We start from the raw sequence: 22025 nt of genomic DNA on the forward strand, positions 1-22025 counted from the left end.
AATTAATAAATGTTTGCATCCAGAGATATTATATTTAAGAAAATGTAATGTACCAAGCACAGTATGTTCTAACATTTAAAAATAATGTGTTCTTGCACTTAAAATTAATGTGCTAAAAATTTGTTTGGAACATATAATTTTTACACCTAAACATATGAAAAACAATATTTTTCGTCCCTGTAGTTTTAGTTCCGGAATAGAACTCTTTCGAAATGGCTGGTTAAATTAAGCTGTTAAGACGATGTTATTGATTGATTACGTGGCAAAACTGTCTTATTACCTTGCAACAGGAAATTTCGTAAGAAGTGCATACCGGTTTCTATGGAAAATTTTCAAACGCATAAAACTAATTGTTCTAGACTTTGGTTCATGAGAAAATAATTATTTTCAGGATATCCAGTACTAAAAGAAAACAAGCACCTAACATATACAGCATATTTCGTTTCGTGTCGTTAATACAGTCTGCCATGTGCTTCTTATTGGAGCAAAAATTATGCAGTGGATAATAATAATTCACTTTAGCAAAAGTGGGTATGTAATTAATTGAAAATGTAAATAAAATCGGGAATAATATCTCATTGTAGATAGCATCACAATATTTTACATGATAGACAAGTTTTTTCCCATTGGTTAAATGTTACGAAAAAAAAATATTAATTATTTTAGAAATTTAATTTTTTTATTTTTACTTCTGGAATACTGTGATGACGATCGATATGAAATACGACCAGTTTAAAGCGAGCCGTTTGTTTTTTATTATTGCAATAACCTGTGTTGTCTGTCACTGACATTGATGGTCTGTGTGTCCGTTCGTCCGGTCCGTCTTTCCACTGACTTGATTGTTGCGAACTGTTTCGAATGCATTTTGCATTGCATTCGTGGTCTGGAGATCGTTCTCGACAACAATCCACAATCACTTGTATTTTACATTGCGTCCGAGTCGGTTGTCCGTTTAAATTCGATCAGAAACAAAAATAAATCTTTACAGTCCGTGGTCGTTATTGTGTTAAAGAAAATTTTATAAAACGCAAAAGCATTGCAAAAAAAAGAATAAATTAAAAAATGCCGGTTGATATTAAAAATGTGTTGGTGTGCGATGCAGTTGACAGTGCCTGTGTAGATCTTTTGCAAAAGAATGGCATTAATGTAATTCATTGTTGTTGTTGTTACTCTTGTTATTTATTAATTAATTAATTTGCAAAATTGCTGTTCATTGTTGTTTTTAAAATGCATTTTGATCTACAGAAAAAAATTTAAGAAACAAACAAAAATATTTCTCGTTATCAGGTCTCTTATAAACTGAAATTACCGGTGGATGAACTCTGCAAAGAAGTCAAAGTAAGTGCATTGCCTGTTTTTTTCTCTTCTTTTCTTTTGGTTGTTGTTTTTGTTGCTTTATTTTGTTCTCAATACTTGTCGTCAAAAACATTTCCCATTATTAACGAAAAGCTGAGTGGGCAACTTGCTTTCCATTCTTATTGATAAATATGTGTTCTTAAACAATTGTGTTGTTATTAGGGTGGATCTTCTGTTCGAATAGCCGAAAATTATAAATTTATATATTAGAGACAACCTATTCATCTGGTCATTTACCTCTACTTTTATCGTATCCAGACTTTTATACTTTTATCGTATTCAGACTTTTTCAGTTAGAAACACACATTTTGAATGACAGACCGAAAGCATTCCCAGTAAAAACATGAACATTTGATCCACAAACATCTCCTTTTAAGCGCATCCTGGGATGTTCCACCAATTTCATTCCTCTTTCAATGTAGTTCTTTAGAAAATATGCTATTTGACTGTTAACATTTATTTTTTTATTTAACTCATTTTACAACCAAGCCGAAATGGCCATATACGGTTACAGGGATACTCAAAATAAAGAATTACATTAAATTTACTTTAAAAAAAATTATAAAAATAATTAGGACTACAATCAAGGACTGCATATAATTAAAACTATATGTAGACTACGTTACAAAAACAATTTGATATATATATATACAATTACAAAATAAAATTAAAAATTTTATCCTTGCTGGGATTTGCAACTATTCCAGTAGACTTTTTCACTTTCATGGAAGTTCTTTTGAGATGGTTTTGCAAATTATGAGAATTTTAAATTTTTTGTTGCGTTTAAATGCAAAAAATATAAAATATATCACAAAATAAAACCAAGGTATAACATAAAAATAAAATTTTAGAAAAATATTTGATATTGAATTAATCGGGTTTATTATGCCTTGGCCTCATAGGGCAAACATTTTAATTGACGGGCTGAATATGGTAAAATATTCTGTTATGGTGATCCAAATTTGCACACATTCTGGATCACAATTTGGGGATCCGAGATCTTTTTTGCTGGGTTCTTGTTTGATATTCTAACAAGACATGCTCAATAGGGTTTTATTGTGAATTATTTCTAAAAAAAGATTAAACTAATTGTATCAAAAACTTATCTAATCTTTCTATAAAAGGATAAATTTCACGTACCAAAGTTTGTAGGATATTATTCTTTTATTTTTGTTAGCGTTATTTCGGTCCATTGTCCACACACAGTAGTACTGCCCACACAGAGAAGAACCATGATTGTCACAATCATATTCGAAGAGCAAAATAATATAGGAGCTATTTTTGCGGCGACCATGTAACATTTTAACCTGCAACCATGTTGAACATGGTTCTAAGAAAAATAAAATTGTCCTCATCTAAAATGTTATTATATTGATAAAAACAATTTTGTTTGAATGAAAAGACAATGGTCACGATTTAAAATGTTATGGTATTGAATGAAGAACATGGTCACAACCTAAAATTTTTTGATCTTTATGAAAAACCTTTTTTCATCGTGGAAAAAAGGACGCCACTGGAGAAAAGAAAACACAAAATTAACTCTATTTATTTGTTTTTATTTATTTATAAACTAATTCATTGTTTGTTTGTATTTATAATGTCGTGCAAGCAAACATCACATATTTTTACACACACTATTTTATTTCAATTTCAAGTAATCATTCCATATTTACATCGTGTGCCCATCAAATGTACAACCGCAGACATCATGTAACTGCAAATAAAAATAAATGATCCATATAGCAAAATGCAAAACAAAAAACAGGTATATTTTTCAATTACACTTTCCTTTTTTGTGTTCACATAAAACCACGTGCCACTTATGAATAAATAAATTAACACAAAACACAGTAAATCCTTATTCTCCGTCCATTCCAAGAAACAATCAACACACGACTGACGCGCAAAATGAAAATCGTGTGTACCTGCTCAATGTTTTTATAAAATTCTTTTCGCTGCAAGAAAGTTAAAAAATTAAATGGTCACGAAAAAAATGAAAATGGTCTTTATGGCCATGTAATGGTTCTAGACATATCTATACTTAACCTATAAAAATACTTTTTTCCCTGTAAAAAAGTAAAAAAAATTGAATGGTCAGGTACATGATTTTCCCGACCATTTAATGGTCTCAAATTCTATCATTTAAATGATAGAACATGTTTGCGGTATTTGAGAACCATTCAAATGCTTATTGCCACCATACACTTTTCTCCGCCCGAAAACTATTTTTACAAAGACAAAACACATGGTTTTCGCGGCAATTACATGCTCTAGATAAGCATTAAATGGATGCGGCAACCATGTCCAAACATGGTTTTTCTGTGTGTGCACATTTCAAATTACGACGAAACCACTTAGACAAACTTTACAACAATCGGAAATGTCCCCAGTATTGCTGAGAAAACCCTTTTGGAACTGGGATTTGACCCATGATCGTTTGAATGAAAGGCCGCCATGCTAACTTTTGTTCCACCATAAAGCCCGGTATGCGGATTAGAGGTGTACACATGAGTAATAGTTTACTCACGCTCAGGCAAACTCACGACGGAAAATTTTAACTCACGCACACTCGCGCACGATATTTTTGGTAGGGCTCACGAACACTCACGGAAAGAAAATATGTACTCACGCGCAAAATGTCGTGACTCACGAAAAATATCGTGACTCACGAAAAATGTCGTGACTCACGAATAATTTTATGACTAATTTACCTTAGGGGCGTGTTTGAGCATGATTAAAATCGAGAGCGTAGTTAAACTCTTAACATCCCTCGTGTCACTAAAATTGTAAATGAATTCATGTCGTAACCGTGTCCGTGGGCGGGATTTTTTTCGTGAGCGCATTTTTCCTAAATTCGTTATGCGCTTGACAGACTACCAGTTATTCCGGACGTAATGTCGGTGTTTGTAAAGAATCTTACAGTGTGTCGGATCGATACGACTTGTCGGCGATGACTAAATAATCGGTAAATGTGTTATCGATCCCATAAACATGCAGCAGTATCGATTATGCCTTCGGACTTAACTTATAATGTGCACAATATATGGGATATGTTCGACACGAGCACTGTCGTCCGGAATAACTGATAGTCTCTAGAGCGCATTACTCACGCACACTCACGAAGAAATTATTTTCGTGACTCACGCTCACTTTTAGTTTGTTAGTCACGCTTACGCACACTCAAGACGTTGCCATCAGCGTGACTCTCGACTCACGAAATTTTACTTGATTCACGACAATATCTGGTCCCATAACGAACAATTTGTTTCATGGTCGATAAAACAGTGTATATTGCTTTGCAATTTGTCTTCATGAATATTTACATAAACAAGTAACCATGCAATTATACAAAATTTTCCTTTTTGAAAACAATATTTCTTTGGTTTCATGGAAAATACAAACAAAAATAAAATAAGTATCTAACAGGTTGGCTGATAAGTCCTCGGTCTAACAAAGAAAAACACTTTTTTTTTGACAAAACTCGTTTTTATTATCAACATAGTTCCCTTCAAGAGCGATACAACGATTATAACGACCTTCCAATTTTGTGATACCATTTTGGTAGTACTCCTTCGGTTTTGCCTCAAAATAGGCTTCAGTTTCGGCGATCACCTCTTCATTGCAGCCTGCGAGCATCATTTTGAGGTCTGAGAACAAGAAAAAGTCGCTGGGGGCCAGATCTGGAGAATACGGTGGGTGGGGAAGCAATTCGAAGCCCAATTCATGAATTTTTGCAATCGTTCTCAATGACTTGTGGTACGGTGCGTTGTCTTGGTGGAACAACACTTTTTTCTTCTTCATATGGGGCCATTTTGCCGCGATTTCGACCTTCAAACGCTCCAATAACGCCATATAATAGTCACTGTTGATGGTTTTTCCCTTCTCAAGATAATCGATAAAAAAAAAGTATTCCATGCTCATCCCAAAAAACAGAGGCCATTACTTTGCCAGCGGAGTTTTGAGTCTTTCCAGGCTTCGGAGACGGTTCACCGCTCGCTGTCCACTCAGCCGATCGTCGATTGGACTCAGGAGTGTAGTGATGGAGCCATGTTTTATCCATTGTCACATATCGACGGAAAAACTCGGGTGTATTACGAGTTAACAGCTGCAAACACCGCTCAGAATCATCAACACGTTGTTGTTTTTGGTCAAATGTGAGCTCGCGCGGCACCCATTTTGCCCAGAGCTTCCGCATATCCAAATATTGATGAATTAAATGACCAACACATTCCTTTGATATCTTTAAGGCCTCTGCTATCTCGATCAACTTCATTTTACGGTCATTCAAAATCATTTTGTGGATTTTTATACCCTAAACCACATAGTGGTCAGGGTATAATAAGTTTGATCGGCCAAAAAATGTGCCTACCAGAAATATTGATTTTAGACCCCATAAAATATATACCGATCGACTCAGAATCACCTCCTGAGTCGAGGTGTCCGTCCATCCGTCTGTCCATGTATTTGTTGTTCACAGGATTCCGCTTGCAATTATTAACCGATTTTGATGAAATTTGGTACAGGGAGGTTTTTGGGCACAAGGACGAACGCTATTGAATTTGGAAGAAATCGGATCAAATTTAGATATAGCTCCCATATATATGGGATCGTCACCAAATTTGGCAAAAGGTAATCTTTTCCATCGCCCTTCAAGTCTGCAAAATTTCATCCAAATCGGTTCAGATTTAGATATAGCTCTCATATATATGTATCGCCCGATTTTTCTAATTTGGCCATAAAACCCTTATTTATCAACCGATCTTACTCAAATTTGGCTAAATGTAGTCTTCTATAGCACTAACTATATGTGCAAAAAATCATCGAAATCGGTTCAGATTTAGCTATAACTCCCATATATATGTACCGCCCGATTTTTCTAAATTTGGCAATAAAACCCTTATTTATCAACCGATCTTACCCAAATTTGGCTAAATGTAGTCTTCTATAGCACTAACTATATGTGCAAATCGGTTCAGATTTAGATATAGCTCCCATATATATGTATAGCCCGATTTTCCCAAATTTGGCCATAGAACCCTTATTTATTAACCGATCTTACTAAAAATCTCCAGTCCTCTATAGTACTAACTATATGTGCAAAATTTCATCGAAATCGGTTCAGATGTAGATATAGCTCCATATATGTATCACCCGATTTTGAAAAATTCGCCCCTAATAAGCTTATGTTTGACCATACAGGCCTCATTTCTTAACTGATCTTACTCAAATCTTGCACAAGGAAACCTTTTGTGGTATTAACCAAACCCGCAAAATATTATGCAAATTGGTTCAGATTTAGATATAGCTTCCATATATATGTATCGCTCGATTTTCCCAAATTTGGCCATAGTACTCTTATTTATTAACCAATGTTACTCAAATTTCAAATTTTGATGTACTAGCTGATCGTACTTATACGTACTTGTAGCTCTTACATAAGAATATCGCAACGGCAAATACAATAATACAATGGCTTGTTATTTGTTGAGTTATTTCAAGAAAAAATAATCTACACATGTCCAGGCAACAGCAATTCCTAATGGTGAGTTAAAAAAATGATAAGCGATGGCAACACTATACCAGTTTTCGCCAAGAAGTTAGAATAAGTTTTAATTTAGCGACACGCCGCTAGCCGTCACGGTATTCCGTCGCGGATTTTGGGCTTCCCATAAGAAATACACGTAAATAAGTGTTCGCCTACCGCCTATCGCTATGGTTATATTTACACACTTAATTTTCTTAAATATGCAACTGCGGTTTATCTCCCAGACCTATATGTTACCCCACAAATGCTTATGATTACTAATTCTGTAATGGTGGTTTAGGGTATGATATAGTCGGCCCCGCCCGACTTTCTACTTTACTTACTTGTTTTTAATGTTTTCGTCGGTAACCACCTCTTTCGGGTGTCCACTGCGTTCACCGTCCTCCGTGCTTATTCCACCACGCTTGAATTTTGCATACCAATCAATTATTGTTGATTTTCCTGGGGCAGAGTCCGGAAACTCATTACCAAGCCAAGTTTTTGCTTCCACCGTATTTTTTCCCTTCAGAAAACAGTATTTTATCAAAACACGTAAATCCTTTTTTCCATTTTTTTCACAATAACAAAAGTTGCTTCATAAAAGACGCTCTATCTCACAATCTAATTGACTTACAGACGTCAAATTTTGACACGAATCATTTGAAGGTTGGTACTATATAAAAATAATATGCATTTAATACTAGCGATGCCATATATGTGTCACACCGGGGACTTATCAGTCAACCTGTTAATCTCGAAAATTATATATCTGATTTAGGCAACCATGTAGATCATAATTGAAATGTCTTGTATTTGCTCAAAACTCGAAAGTTTTCTCAAATTAAGGCATAACAACAAAGAAAATATTTGTTTGCGTTTATTGACTTTTAAGAATATTAGTGGTTTGGAATATACAAAAAAAAAAAAAAACAATTTTGGATTCTTAAAAATCCCTTGGGTTAACAGGTTCGCTAGACGATGGATTACAAGCATATAACAGCATTCATCAATTGCTGTTTTTTACAGAGTATTTCTATGTGTATTTGAGTCATTGTATATATTCTACGCTTAGATAAACGCAATTATAATTGATCTGGATAAATATAGTGCGTATGGTTTGGTTATGCTTCGTAAACTTATATTAAAACAGTCCTGATATTGTTTTTGCAATTGTAGCGAGAAACAACATATTATCAATTCAATATATGTATTGATTATTTATAACTGTTTTATTTACAGAAATATGATGCCGCCATAGTAAGATCAGATACAAAAATAACACAACAAGTGTTAGATGCTGGAGCTGGAAGTCTGAAAGCTGTAGGTCGCGCAGGTGCCGGTGTGGATAATATTGATGTGCCAGCTGCAACAAAGAACAAAGTCATTGTATTGAAGTAAGTGATTATATTAATAAAATATTTATTATAAATCGAACAAGATTTCACAAGAGCAAAAGCAATAAAAAAATATTGGAAAAAAACATTGGAAACCTTCAAAATGAGAAGTTGGTTTTCGGTTTATTCGAAAATCCCAATTTTACCAGTGTGATAGAAAAAATTTAACGCAGTTAAAATTTTGCAAGCAGTATTTTCACTTATTTTTATGAAACTTGACGCTAAAAAATAGCAGTTTAGTGATAATAGATGTTGGATGTCAATGCATTGTATAAACTGAAAGATTTATTTTTCTGAAGAGTTACATTTTATATTACATTTTCTTTCGCCTCTAAGAAAGTTCTTTGAAAGCTAATAACAAAGATTTGAAGTACTCCTCTAAACGCTTCTAATAAATTGGGCTTTACAACAAAGCGAAATTTTGTTTGACTAAAATTTCGACCTGGGAGAAATATTTTCTTTGGGTGCAAGACCATAATATATCTCTTTAGTTTTATCGAAGAATGCGAAATCGTCGTACAGAAAGTGGTGCTGTTGTGCATTTACAAAAAGTTCCACTTTCGAAAGAAAAATATCACAAAGTAGATAAAAATTTCATTGAAATTCGTGATTTTTTCACTACCAGGTTTCGGGTTATGTAATGGAATCCGGTTAACCGGTGTCAGTTTTGGACACCCATGTACTATAGTAAATACTTCCTTTACTTTGTAAATTTTACAAAAAATGTATCCATCCTGAACTTCCTTGGCGCTAAAGACATTTTTGCAATTTCTGTTTTAACTCCAATTTTGTCCTTCAAATAACACGTGAAAAATTAATTTTTGTCATATCGGCGTGTGTATTATAATTTTGTTAAAATTTTCAAAAATTAACCTAAATTTTCATTCCTTGTGAATTCAAAATTTTTTTGTGTTAGAAAATGAAATAGGAACTAAAATGCATTTTTATAAACTTCTTTAACAATCAACGAAAAAGCCTACTTTTTAGACTGTTAGTAAATGGACATTCAAACAAAAACTATAGTGTATATTATTTTAGTTTTTGTATTTTATTTTTACAAAAACTAAAGCTGAAATTATTTCATATTCGTTTTTGTATTTTTTATCATATTTCGAAAGATATTATAGGCCAAATCGCGCTTATTTTCCTAAGGCTATCTGGTCATAATTCAATAACCAAGTTTTCAGAATAAACCCATAAGCTTTAAGACTTCAAAATTAAAATTTTTCTACATGCTGTTAGTACAAAAAAAGTTAAAGTTTTTAACATTAACCCTCTAATGCCCAATCCCGCCTTTAGGCGGGCTTCATTTAATAATGAAGCTTTTAGTAAAACACTCCTTAAGACAACAAAAATGTGTAAAATAAAAAGAAAACTTAGTTGAAACTGTTCAATTTTGATCAGCTGGCAAAAAATTGGGGCATTAGAGGGTTAAGTTTAAATCGTTAGTGAACGGATTAAACATTTATTTGAGTGTAGCGTGAAAAGAAAAAAACAAAAAACATTTTATTGATTTTAGGTTTACCTTTCTATTCAACCCATTATGATATGAAATTGCCATATGCTCTATCTAAGGTGAAGACCAATATCCTTAGATTCCACATGAGTCCTGTCTGCGATGCTTTTCGATAATGAGATAACATAACCCAGGAGATCATTTTGTACGTGCGAAAGTAAGCGCAGACAGCCAGCCATTAATTAACATAAAACTGTTTATTTGTTCAAAAAGGAATTTACATAAATTTTGTCTAGTCAAAATATTCCTAAAATTAAAGCTCATCGTCAAAAAAAAAAAAACAAACATGGAGAAATGAAAATACATAGCTAGTGGGCGAAAGTCAAATCATCATTCCTATCCTCATTGACCCTTTCCACAAAAAAATGTCAATAGTTATTGGTACTTTGGTATTTACCCACGTTTTAACTCATATTCTGGTGACCATTTTGTTTTTCCTCTGTTAGCACTCCGGGAGGCAATTCAATTTCAGCCTGTGAACTTACTTGCATCCTTATTGGCACTTTGGCACGTCCAGTTACACCCGCTGCCCAGAGCATGAAAGAGGGTCGTTGGGATCGTAAGCTCTACAGTGGATGTGAGTTGTATGGCAAAACTTTGGCTGTTTTGGGTCTGGGCCGTATAGGCCGTGAGGTTGGCATACGCATGAAGGCCTGGGGCATGAGAGTAAGTTTTTGGGATTTTATTTTTTTTTTGTATTTAAATAGGCATTATGGTGTCTGTCAGCTACAAGTTAAGTAATTTTGTATCTTTGATTTTTTTCTTCAATTTTTTATTTGTTTACGTAATTGAAATAGGTCATTGGCTATGACCCCATTACGACACATGAAGAAGCTGCTGCTGTGGGTATCGAAAAGATGACACTGGAGCAAATTTGGCCTTTGGCTGATTATATCACTGTGCACACACCATTGATACCAGCTACACGAAGTGAGTAAAAAATGTTTAAAAAATTTGAGAAAAATGTCTCAAAAAGAAAGTAAACAGAAAAAAGTTAACTATTTTATGGGGAAATGAAATACTAAATTAATTCAATTTTTTTAGATATGAATTTTTAACATTGTAGAATTTTTACTACACAGAAAAAAATTTCACGAACATTTTTCCAATTAAAATCTTAATTGAATTTTAAAAAATATTCAATTAAAAATTTAATTGATTCAACAAATTTTTTAATTGAAACAAAAATCAATCACACAAATTAATAGTATCAATTAATTTTTTAATTGGCTGTCAATTAATTTTTTAATTGATAGTATCATTTCTGTGATTGAAGACATTTCAATTAAAAAATTAATTGGATCAATTAGGTTAGGTTAGGTTAGGTTATGTGGCAGCCCGATGTATCAGGCTCACTTAGACTATTCAGTCCATTGTGATACCACAGTGGTGAACTTCTCTCTTATCACTGAGTGCTGCCCGATTCCATGTTAAACTCAATGACAAGGGACCTCCTTTTTATAGCCGAGTCCGAACGGCGTTCCACATTCTAGTGAAACCACTTAGAGAAGCTTTGAAACCCTCAGAAATGTCACCAGCATTACTGAGGTGGGATAATCCACCGCTGAAAAACTTTTTGGTGTTCGGTCGTAGCAGGAATCGAACCCACGACCTTGTGTATGCAAGGCGGGCATGCTAACCATTGCACCACGGTGGCTCCCATTGGATCAATTAATTTCGTGATTGAATCAGAAAAAAAAATTTTTATGTGTACCACTTACAACAAAAAAAAAAAAAAAAAAAATCATTTGCGCCAAATCATATTACCCACGCTGTAGTTCATTGGTACTATTTTTGAGAAGTGAACAATAAATTTCTTCTATGTTAGTTAGCATTAAACTTCTTTGTATGGTCATTGAAATGTATATCTTTGAGACAATCTTGGAATAAAGAAAATTTCATTGCTATCAAAGTCCTTTAAAAACGTGTTGACGACAACCATAGAAGCATTAAATTAATAAATTCAATGATTAACAATTTTTACAGTTTCAATTAAATAAATTAATTGATACAATTAACTTTTTAATCAATCTCGGAAGACTAAGTCACTTAAAAAAGTGAGGGACATTTTTTTAATTTTTAAATAAAAATTTAATTAAAACAAGAAATTTTTTTAATCAAACTAGAAAGTAATTGAAAATACTCACGTTTTTAATTCAAGAAATTAATTGAGTTTTGCAATCAACACCAATTAAATTTTTAATTGAATCAATTAAAAAATTAATTGAAATTTTCAAATCAAATCAATTAATTTTTTAATCAAATATTGTTTATGTCCAATTAAAACTGTGATTACTACTATCATTTTCGTGATTGAAGACATTTCAATTAAAAAATTAATTGGATAAATTCATTTCGTGATTGAATCTGATTTTTTTTTTGTGTGTATTAAAAAGCATCTCCCATTTTTAAACACTTTTTTGCTTTGTAGTCAAGATGCAAAAAGTCAACAAATTTTAAGACAATTTCATTTTCAATTTTTAAGAATTTTTAATAACTATTAAAGTCAAGTTGACCTTAGTCAAACAAAATTTTCCTTCATGTAAAGATACCCATTTTTAAGTTGAATCACTTAACAATAAGGTCAAAGTGACTTCAGTGAAAAGTTTATCGACTTTTGGACAAAGAAACAACTTTGTATCAGAGAAATACGTCTTCTATTCGCATTCGTATTTTAAGGACATGAAATCTGTGGCCTTCTTAATGTTTGTACAGTAAAAAAAAAGCTTGATAGGATATATATTTTTTCATAAACGTGTTAACCACAAATTAATAGTTTAAACGCAAAATTAATTTCAAGTAAAAAATATGCCAAGAGTCTTTAAAACAAAAACTTGAAAGACATTTCCTACTTCTGAATACGATTTAGCTTCATAGTCCAGTTACCAAAAAAATAATCAAATTTTCAAATTCCATTTTTGAGGACAAATTGACATCAGTTCCTTATTTTTTATGTCGTATTTACTACGAAATGGCTTCATTGAAAAGTTTATCGACTTTTAGTTAAGGAGGACATTTCGAAGAAAGGGAGGTGACTACGTCTCAACGGCTATGCATCATGTTTGAAGTCACTTAACTTCCAATTGCTTTATCATTATCCATTCTATGAACAAAATGCTCCCTGGGGAAAAATAAAGAATGAAGAGCATCTGAAGTTGCTGACAGCTGTCAAATATATATACAGGCGTCATATATAGACTAGAATACAATTTCCAGAGAAATGCCTATACTATGCCATGAACAACTCGCATTCGTATATTAAGGACAATAAGTCTTTGTACTCTTGACAATATGTTATGTTATTTGTTTGGTGTACCCAAAGAAATACATGACAAAACCGTATTATCGGCCTAATAACGAAATTTCCATTGGGGGTGCATCATATAACTATTTTTTAGATTTAATAATGATTTGAAGATACTGGGTGGCTGATATGTATTGCAACAAACTAAATCACTATATTTATACCCTGCGCCACACGGTGGAACAGGGTATTATAAGTTAGTGCATATGTTTGCAACACCCAGAAGGAGATGAGATAGACATATGGTGTCTTATTGTTTTTTTTTATACCCACCACCATAGAATAGTGACGGGGGTATAATAAGTTTGTCATTCCGTTTGTAACACATCGAAATATCGATTTCCGACTATATAAAGTATATATATTCTTGATCAGGGAGAAATTCTAAGACGATATAACGATGTCCGTCTGCCCGTCTGTCTGTCTATCTGTTGTAATCACGCTACAGTCTTCAATAATGAAGCAATCGTGCTGAAATTTGGCACACACTCGTCTTTTGTCTGCAGGCAGATCAAGTTCGAAGATGGGCTATATCGGTCCAGGTTTTGATATAGTCCCCATATAAACCGACCACTCGATTTGGTGTCTTGGGCTTTTAAAAACCGTAGTTTTTATCCAATTTGCCTGAAATTTGAAATCTAGAAGTATTTCAGGACCATAAAGAGGTATGTCAAAAATGGTGAGTATCGGTCAACTTTTGGTAGAGCCCCCATATAGACCGATCTCCCGATTTTACTTCTTGGGCTTCTAGACTCCGTAGTTTTTATCCAATTTGCCTCAAATTGAAAATTAAGAGGTATTTTAGGACCATAAAAAGGTATGCCAAAAATGATGAGGATCGGTCAATGATTTGATATAGCCCCCATATAGACCGATCTCCCGCTTTTACTTCTTGGGCTTATAGAAACCGTAGTTTTTATCCAATTTGTCTGAAATTGAAAATCTAGAGGTATTGTAGTACCACAAATACGTGTGCCGAAAATGGCGTGTATTGGTCCATGCTTTTGTATATCCCCCATATATACCGATCTCCAGATTTTATTTCGTGAGCTTTTAGAAATCGTAGTTTTTATCCAATTTGCACAAAATTCAAAATCTAGAATTATTTTACGACCATAAAGAGATGCGCCGAAAATGGTGAGTTTCGGTCAAAGTTTTAGTATAGCCCCCATATATACCGATCTCCCAATTGTACTTTTTGGGCTTGTAGAAACCGTAGTTGTTGTCCAATTTGTCTGAAATTGAAAATCTTTAGGTTTTTAGAACTATAAATAGAAATGATTTTATTGTTTGGGATTTTAGAAACCGTAGTTTTTATCCAAATGTCCTGATATTTGAAATCTAAAAGTATTTTAGGACCATAAAGAGGTGTGCCGAAAACGGTGAGTATCGGCCCAAGTTTTAGTATAGCCCCTTAAGATCAATCTCTCGTTCTCCTTGGGTTTCAAGAAACCGTAGTTTTTATCCGATTTGTCTGAAATTGTATTTTAGACTCACAAAAACGTGTATCGGATTTAGTTTTTATCGGTCCATATGGTAAGGCCTCCATATAGACCGATTTCACTTCTTGAGTGTATAGAAGGCGCACTGATCATGAAAATTGCTTGAAACTGAATGTAAAATTTCCATATTTTAGATCTCGTAATCATTTAAATAATGGGGGTGAAAATCTACAGATTTTAGATTTCCAATCAAGATGTTATTTCATCATATTCTTGCACACTTACATGAGATGTTAGTGATTCCTCTAAAACTCAAACAAAAATGGCTCTTATAAATCCAAAATCTGATATAGTCTTCATAGGTAAAATCTTTAAATTTATCTTCGGGAAGTGTACTAGTTGAACGGCTCTGTTCGGGAGAATATCATCAAACCCCCCTGAAATTTTAAAGGAAACTATAATATTTGATTCATGGTGGTGGGTATTTATGATTCGGCCCGGCCGAACTTACTGCTGTATATACTTGTTTTTTTTTTTGAGTTAGTCTTTATGAAATTGTTTTACATCCTGGAACGTTTATCACAAAAAGTTTATACTTACCTTTCAAATAAACTACCTTACACTTATCTTTCAAATAAACTACCTTACAGCGAAAAGCAAATGAGAAACAAACTTTGTTTGTCTACAATTTCGTTTGGGAGGAAAGAATTAGTTTTTTGCATGTATCTACTAATATGGCCCCAGAATCCAGAATTTCAGCCTGATTTGCAGACTTAAATTTTAAGTCTTTAGTGGTGCAGGGTATAATATAGTCGGTCCCACCCGATAATAACATAGACTTTCCTTACTTGTTTTTTAATTTTATTGTTAAAAAACAAAAAAAAAAAAACAATTTCGAATCAGTTTAGATTCTTTCGGCCCATTGCCTTGAGAGGATCGATTCTTTGGTATTTTTTAGTACCAACCTTAATCTGCAATCATTTTTAAGCCATTCGTCACTGAAAACCATATTGTCCTTAACACGCATTTCTCTCTCCAATACACTTTTCAATGAGTTAATACACGCAAAAAAATAATTCTTTCCTCCCAAACGAAATTTTAGACAAACAAAGTTCGTTTCTCATTTGCTTTTCGCTGTAAGGAAGTGTATTTGGAAGAAAAGTATATACTTTTTGTGATAAACGTTTATTCTTTTCCAGAATGTAAAAACAATTTCATAAAGACAAACTCACAAAAAAAAACATTGTTTTCTTGCTAATTGCATTTTCCCTCACATCTTTCTCAATTCCACGAGGGTTTTTAGTTCTTAACACCTTTTCCTGTAATACCACCAATGTAGAAGAAATTATACGATTTTATAAATTTTTAAAATTTGTTTACCTTTCGCCTGGACGGAGAATCGAACCGCGGACCATGCACTTTGTAAGCCAACACACTAACCACTTAGCTATGTACCTGTTATGGTTATCAATAGATAAATATCCATATAAGTTATATTTATAAAGCGTAGCTTGCGGCGCCCACGAACCGAATAAACAAAGTTTATTTAACAGAAACAAATATTTAGTTTGGCACCGTGGAGCAGTAGTTGCTACGTCCGACTTGCATGCCAAGGGTCGTGGGTTCGATCCCTGCTTCGACCAAAGTTTTTTTTTTTACATATACTCGTATTCCAGATATGTTCGGAAGATTCCGAAAAAATGTTCAACATTACATTGTAGTATATTAAATTTTGAACTGTAAGATGTGTCTTATTAAAGACCTAAAGTCAGAAAAGAACAGTGTTTGATATAAACGAAATGGACTGTGTTGTTGTTTCAAAAATAACTTTTTTTATTGAAAAAATAAAAATTTTGTAACAAACGGATTTTTTGGTGATAAAAGTTTAAAATTTTCGAAGCAATTCAAAAAACTCTAACAAAAGAAAAACGTTTTCGGTACACATTTTCCAAACGTTTTTTTTCTTTGCGTGTAGTTAAGTGATTTGACTTAAAAAGTGGGTATGTCTACCAAAGGGTCTAATATTGCCATTAGGATATTTACCGATAATATTTGGCCTTTATTGTGAACCAACTATCTACGAGCGGGGAGTGATAATTGGCCGACCCTTGGTCAAGGAGTTAAATTAATAATAATTAAATTAAATTTAAATATGCCAAATATGCGACCATAAAATTAGTTTATATTATTGATGAGAATAAAATTCTATACTGGTAGAAAACGATTCGTAATATTAGCGATAGATTTTTTTAATGTCTCCATTGCCTTAATGAAATGTTAGTTACATCAATGGACAATTTCTTTTGGGTATTTTTAACTAAATGTTTTTGTTGTTTGTTTTGTAAGTTTAACTATTCATGTTCATCAATTTCTCGCAATAATTTTTATAAATGCCCAATACAAAAATTCTAAAACATGTGAATTTCTTATCTCTATCATTATAGATTTGATTTCGGCCGATACTCTGGGCAAATGTAAAAAAGGCGTTAAAGTTGTCAATGTGGCACGCGGTGGCATTGTCGACGAACAAGCCGTATTAAATGCTCTTGAATCGGGGCAATGCGGTGGTGCCGCATTTGATGTCTTCCCCGAGGAACCTCCCAAATCTGAGGTAACAAAGAAATTGATTCAACATCCCAAAGTTGTGGCTACACCCCATTTGGGTGCCAGTACATCTGAGGCACAGGTTCGTGTGGCTGTTGAAGTTGCTGAGCAATTCATAGCATTGACGGGCAAATCAAAGACTTATACCTCCTACCCTGGTGTTATTAATCGCGATGTATTGGCTCATTATCAGTAATTAAGTGGTGTGACGTCGTCACCCCTATTATCATCCGATGGGGGGTCCGTCCATCCTCAGCCATAGGTGTTGTTGCCATGATACGTCAATACAAAATCTAGTATATATTTATATTACCATCCCATTATGGCAATCAGTCCATTTACTGTTGTCATCAGCAGCATGGATGTGAATTTTGCATCAATGTTATTCAATTTTTAATTTTATTATATGTTTTTTTGATTATTTTTCCATTCCTTATCAACACAAAAGTTGTTTATGCAATTTTTATTTTGAATTCTATAATAATTGAATTACAAGTATTTTTGTATAGCAATTAAAAAATAATAAAAAAAGAAAAATAAAAATTTAACAATAGGTGTAAATTATTTCAAATAAATGTATAATCAGTGTAAGTAAATCATATTTAATAAATGCGGAAGTATTTTTATAGTTTCATAAAAATAAAAATGTTTTTTTTTTTTTAATTTAGCTCCAGTTATCAAACGACAAAATTTTTTTTGTGTAAAATTTGAAGGTGGTCCAATAAGAACTTTGCTTAAAAAAAATAATTTTGGATATGATTTTTTCGAATACACGGCTTGTTTTCTTTCAGTGGCGGATTAACAAAAGCAAAATACTCGGTTATCAAGAGACCTAGAAATAAAATAGGCAAACGGTTAGGATTCAGGGTGTCCTGTCTCATGTCGGCAGACATACACCTAAGCTAATCTAATCTAACTTCTTTCCATTGTGCCATTCTTTTATTCCAGGAACTCTAACGAATTTCATAATTTGTTTCCAGTCTCTGTTTACCAGCTAGGCCAGGTCCCGAATGACCTCTTCAACGTTATGGTTAACTCTTTGTCTAGTAAAGACAGAGCAGTGACAAAGGTCATGTTCCAATGTCTCATCATTCTCAAAACACGCCCTATATGCACTAACTATTAGGCAGATATGTGCTCAATTCCGATCATTATTCTTGAGTAATTCTCCCGTCTATTTCTTATCGGGGTCAAACCAGATCTCCCTTCCGGCCGTTAAATTGGTCAACATCGCTTTATGTGGATCTCAGTGCCTGAGTCCTCCTCATTTACTCTCACTCTCATCAATCTTCCAATCATCGGTATAGCAGTTATTTCCTCCGGTATCTATTCTGGGCTCCCATTCGGCCAGAATCATCTGGCGCCAGTATGTCACACTCGACAGCCATGACAACCTTAGCTATACGATCATCGTCACCAAGGCTCTTGTTGACGTGGTCTTCATTGCCAGATTCCTTATCATTGAGCTAAATATTGAATCAGGCAGCACTATCACGTGTAGAATATTATTCGACAAATCCTAAACGTTGAATTAAATGAAATATCAATTACCTCCAAATCAAGCTAATATTGAATTAAATAATAATAATGTTTTATGGTTGATTTTCCCTTTTAAAACACGAACACCGTACTGATGATAAAAAAATATGGAAAATGTTAAAATCTACAAACATTTTTATGGAATTTCGCAAAAGTGCATTTAAGATTTATCACTCTATATATATGTATTAGAGGTGTAGGAAAATTTGATTTTGATTCATTTTTACAAAAATATTATGATTATAGACTCAGGGACCGATCCTGAGAAATATTGCCAAAGACATCATGTGTCTATCTCGTCTCCTACTGGGTGTTGCAAACATATGCACTAATAACGCCCCCGGACCTGATGGAATTACTCCGGCGGAGTTACAGGCAGTGGCTGAAAGAATTATCCCCTGGTTGACGGTGATATATAAACAATGTGTAAACTTAGCATATATTCCAGAAAAGTGGAGGGAAACAAAAGTCGTCTTCATACCTAAAGCAGGAAAAGCCTCTCACTCGAGTGCGAAGGATTTCCGACCAATCAGCTTATCCTCATTCCTACTTAAGACCCTGGAGAGGATGATAGACATGTATCTTAGAACTAGCGTGGATTCAGGTTTGCTCTCGAAACGACAGCGCATGCATACTCGAAGGGCAGGTCTACTGAGACCGCATTGCATGAACTGGTCAGCTTTATTGAAAGCTCACTATCTGTCAAAGAATACACAATCGTGGCGTTTCTAGACATCGAAGGGGCGTTCAATAATGTCCATCCGAGCTCGATATTAAAGGGACTGACAACTCTGAATGTTGATCCAGGTATACTTAGGCTGTTAGACGAACTTCTAATGAAGAGACGTATTTCAGCCACACTAGGGCAAGCAAACATACAAAGGTATGTGAACAGAGGCACTCCCCAAGGAGGAGTTCTATCACCTCTTCTTTGGAATGTTGCTATAAACAACCTTCTGGTTTCTCTAGAAAAAGAAAGGATAAAAGTGGTGGCATACGCAGATGATGTGGCGCTAGCAGTCAGGGGAAAATTCCCATCCACAATCAGAGATATTATACAGAGAGCTCTCCGGATGACTGAGAAATGGGCGAAAGATAATGGTCTTGGTGTAAATCCAGCAAAGACAGAAATAGTCATGTACTGCAAAGATCGCAAAACTCCCAAGGTTAGGCCCATTTCCTTAGGGGGTACTGAAATTCCGTTTGGTGAGTGTGCAAAATACCTTGGCGTTATTTTGGACAGGAAGCTGAATTTTAGGCTTAACATTGAAGAGAGGGCGAGAAAAGCCACGGTAGCTTTGTACTCATGCAAAAAGGCAATAGGGAAAAAGTGGGGACTAAGACCAAAAATTGTGCATTGGCTATACACGGCAGTGGTTAGACCTATAATGCTATATGGTGTTGTAGTCTGGTGGCCGGCACTTCAGAAACCGACTTGTTTAGATAAAGTTCAGCGTATGGCGAGCTTATGTATCTCAGGCGCATTTAGTAAGACAGGAACAGACTCCCTTAATGTCATGCTACATCTATTGCCTTTAGACATTTTGGCCAAACAGTCAGCTGCAACAACGGCTGTGCGGTTGCGCGAGCTATCGCTGTGGTCGGAAAAAACGTACGGTCATAGTTCGGTCCTCAAAGTAATGCCAGATGTGCCTAACGTAGTGGATTACACCCTGGCAAAACCACTTTTCGACAAAAAGTTTGAAACTCTAATTCCCAACAGTGAGGCGTGGTGTACACAGACCCCGGGGAATAAAAGATATATAGATTTCTATACTGATGGCTCCAAATTGAATGGACAAGTGAGGTTCGGAGTATATTCTAAAGATCTGGAAATTCGAATAGCGAAAAGATTACCTAATCACTGTAGTGTTTTTCAGGCTGAAATATTGGCAATAAGAGAGGTGGTCAATTGGCTGAGAAGTAATGTTCCAACAAATATTGGCATTAATATATACTCAGACAGTCAACCTGCAATAAAATCCTTGGACTCTGTGTTCCTTAACTCAAAAACGGCCATCGACGAATTTTAGGAGCATATAGCTTTAGATTACTGGCTGACCTGGAAAACGTTAACTTAAGTAGTTTGTTAATGTTTTTGGAGCAATCTGGTTGGTTCCACAAAAGTAAATAATAGAGAAGGTTCAGTGGTTAAGACTAGAAGTGCCCATATGTAATAGGTACTTTTAGTTAAATGTGGTATCACAATAGACTGAATAGTCTAAGTGAGCCTGAAATTTAATCGGGCTGCCACTTTAACCTAACCTAACCTAACCTAATAACGCCCTGTTCTACTGGGTATAGAAACGTAAATGGCGAGTGAAACCATTTCGGTTGACAGCACAGTTTGTAGTTTCAAGGCTTGAAAGCAATCGGAATCACAGCATACCCTTAGGCTGATGATATATCTAGTTCAAATAGACAGTACTGCAAACAAAGTACTGTACAAAGCAGGGGAGAAAAATAAAATTTTTAAATTGTGCCAAGGAGAATAAAATATACAATTTTTGTACTTCAAATGGTAAAATTTGAATAATAAATGTCGGAATATAGTAAACGATAAAAATAAAAATTATTTATCAACCTAGCGATTCTTGAAATATCACAATACTTGCAATTTTGACGCATAAAAGTGGATATTAAGTTCGAGTTTAAGGTGAGTACTAAGTTCGAGTTTTTCCGCTAAAGTGAAAATTAAATCAGTAAAAAAAGGCCTAAAATTATACACATTTGTTGCAAATTTTATTATAACTTGATAGCCCAAAGCAAATTTTCACAAAGTTTGTATTCCTTAAAATGGATTATTAAAGAAAAGTAATCGTGAAAAAATGACGATTTTCGCGGCTAACTTCGAACTTAATACCTACCTTAAACTGGTAGTAAGGCACTCAATATTGGAAATATTCGTCTTATTAATTGAGTGAAAACCGCTTTTCACTCAGGAGATCTCCATGATATGCCAGAAGTTTCAACATGACCTCAGTATCAAGACTAAAGTTCAATTTTGTTATTATAACTCGATGGGGAATAGCCCAAAGTAAACATTCACAAAGTTTGTATTCCTTAAAGTGGGTTAATTAAGAAAAGTAATCGTGAAAAAATGGTGATTTTAGCGGCTAAACTCGAACTTAATACCCACCTTTAGTAAAAAATGGGAAATAATTAAATCTAAACAATTTTTAGGCAACTTCTCAAAAGTGCATTAATGATTTATCGGTCGATAGATATGTATTAGTGGTATAGAAGAATTTGAGTCTTTTTTTATAAGTTTTCGACTTAGCAGTGGCGATAATGGGAGATATATCTAAATCTGAACTGATTGCAACCAAATTTACGAAACTATCAA

At 34.1% G+C, this 22025-nt stretch overlaps 1 protein-coding gene across 1 annotated transcript; it reads left to right on the forward strand.

Annotated features, from left to right (window-relative positions):
- The first annotated feature begins 886 nt into the window (after positions 1 to 886).
- LOC142226201 (D-3-phosphoglycerate dehydrogenase) lies at positions 887 to 17691 on the forward strand. Its single transcript, XM_075296086.1, has 6 exons — positions 887 to 1146; positions 1288 to 1338; positions 8120 to 8274; positions 10237 to 10456; positions 10588 to 10720; positions 16981 to 17691. Exons 1-6 carry the CDS (start codon positions 1063 to 1065, stop codon positions 17334 to 17336), a joined length of 999 nt encoding a protein of 332 aa, XP_075152201.1. The 5' UTR covers positions 887 to 1062; the 3' UTR covers positions 17337 to 17691.
- Positions 17692 to 22025: the final 4334 nt, after the last annotated feature.

This window comes from Haematobia irritans, chromosome 2, assembly GCF_050003625.1.
Source record: "Haematobia irritans isolate KBUSLIRL chromosome 2, ASM5000362v1, whole genome shotgun sequence".
Lineage (NCBI taxonomy): Eukaryota > Metazoa > Arthropoda > Insecta > Diptera > Muscidae > Haematobia > Haematobia irritans.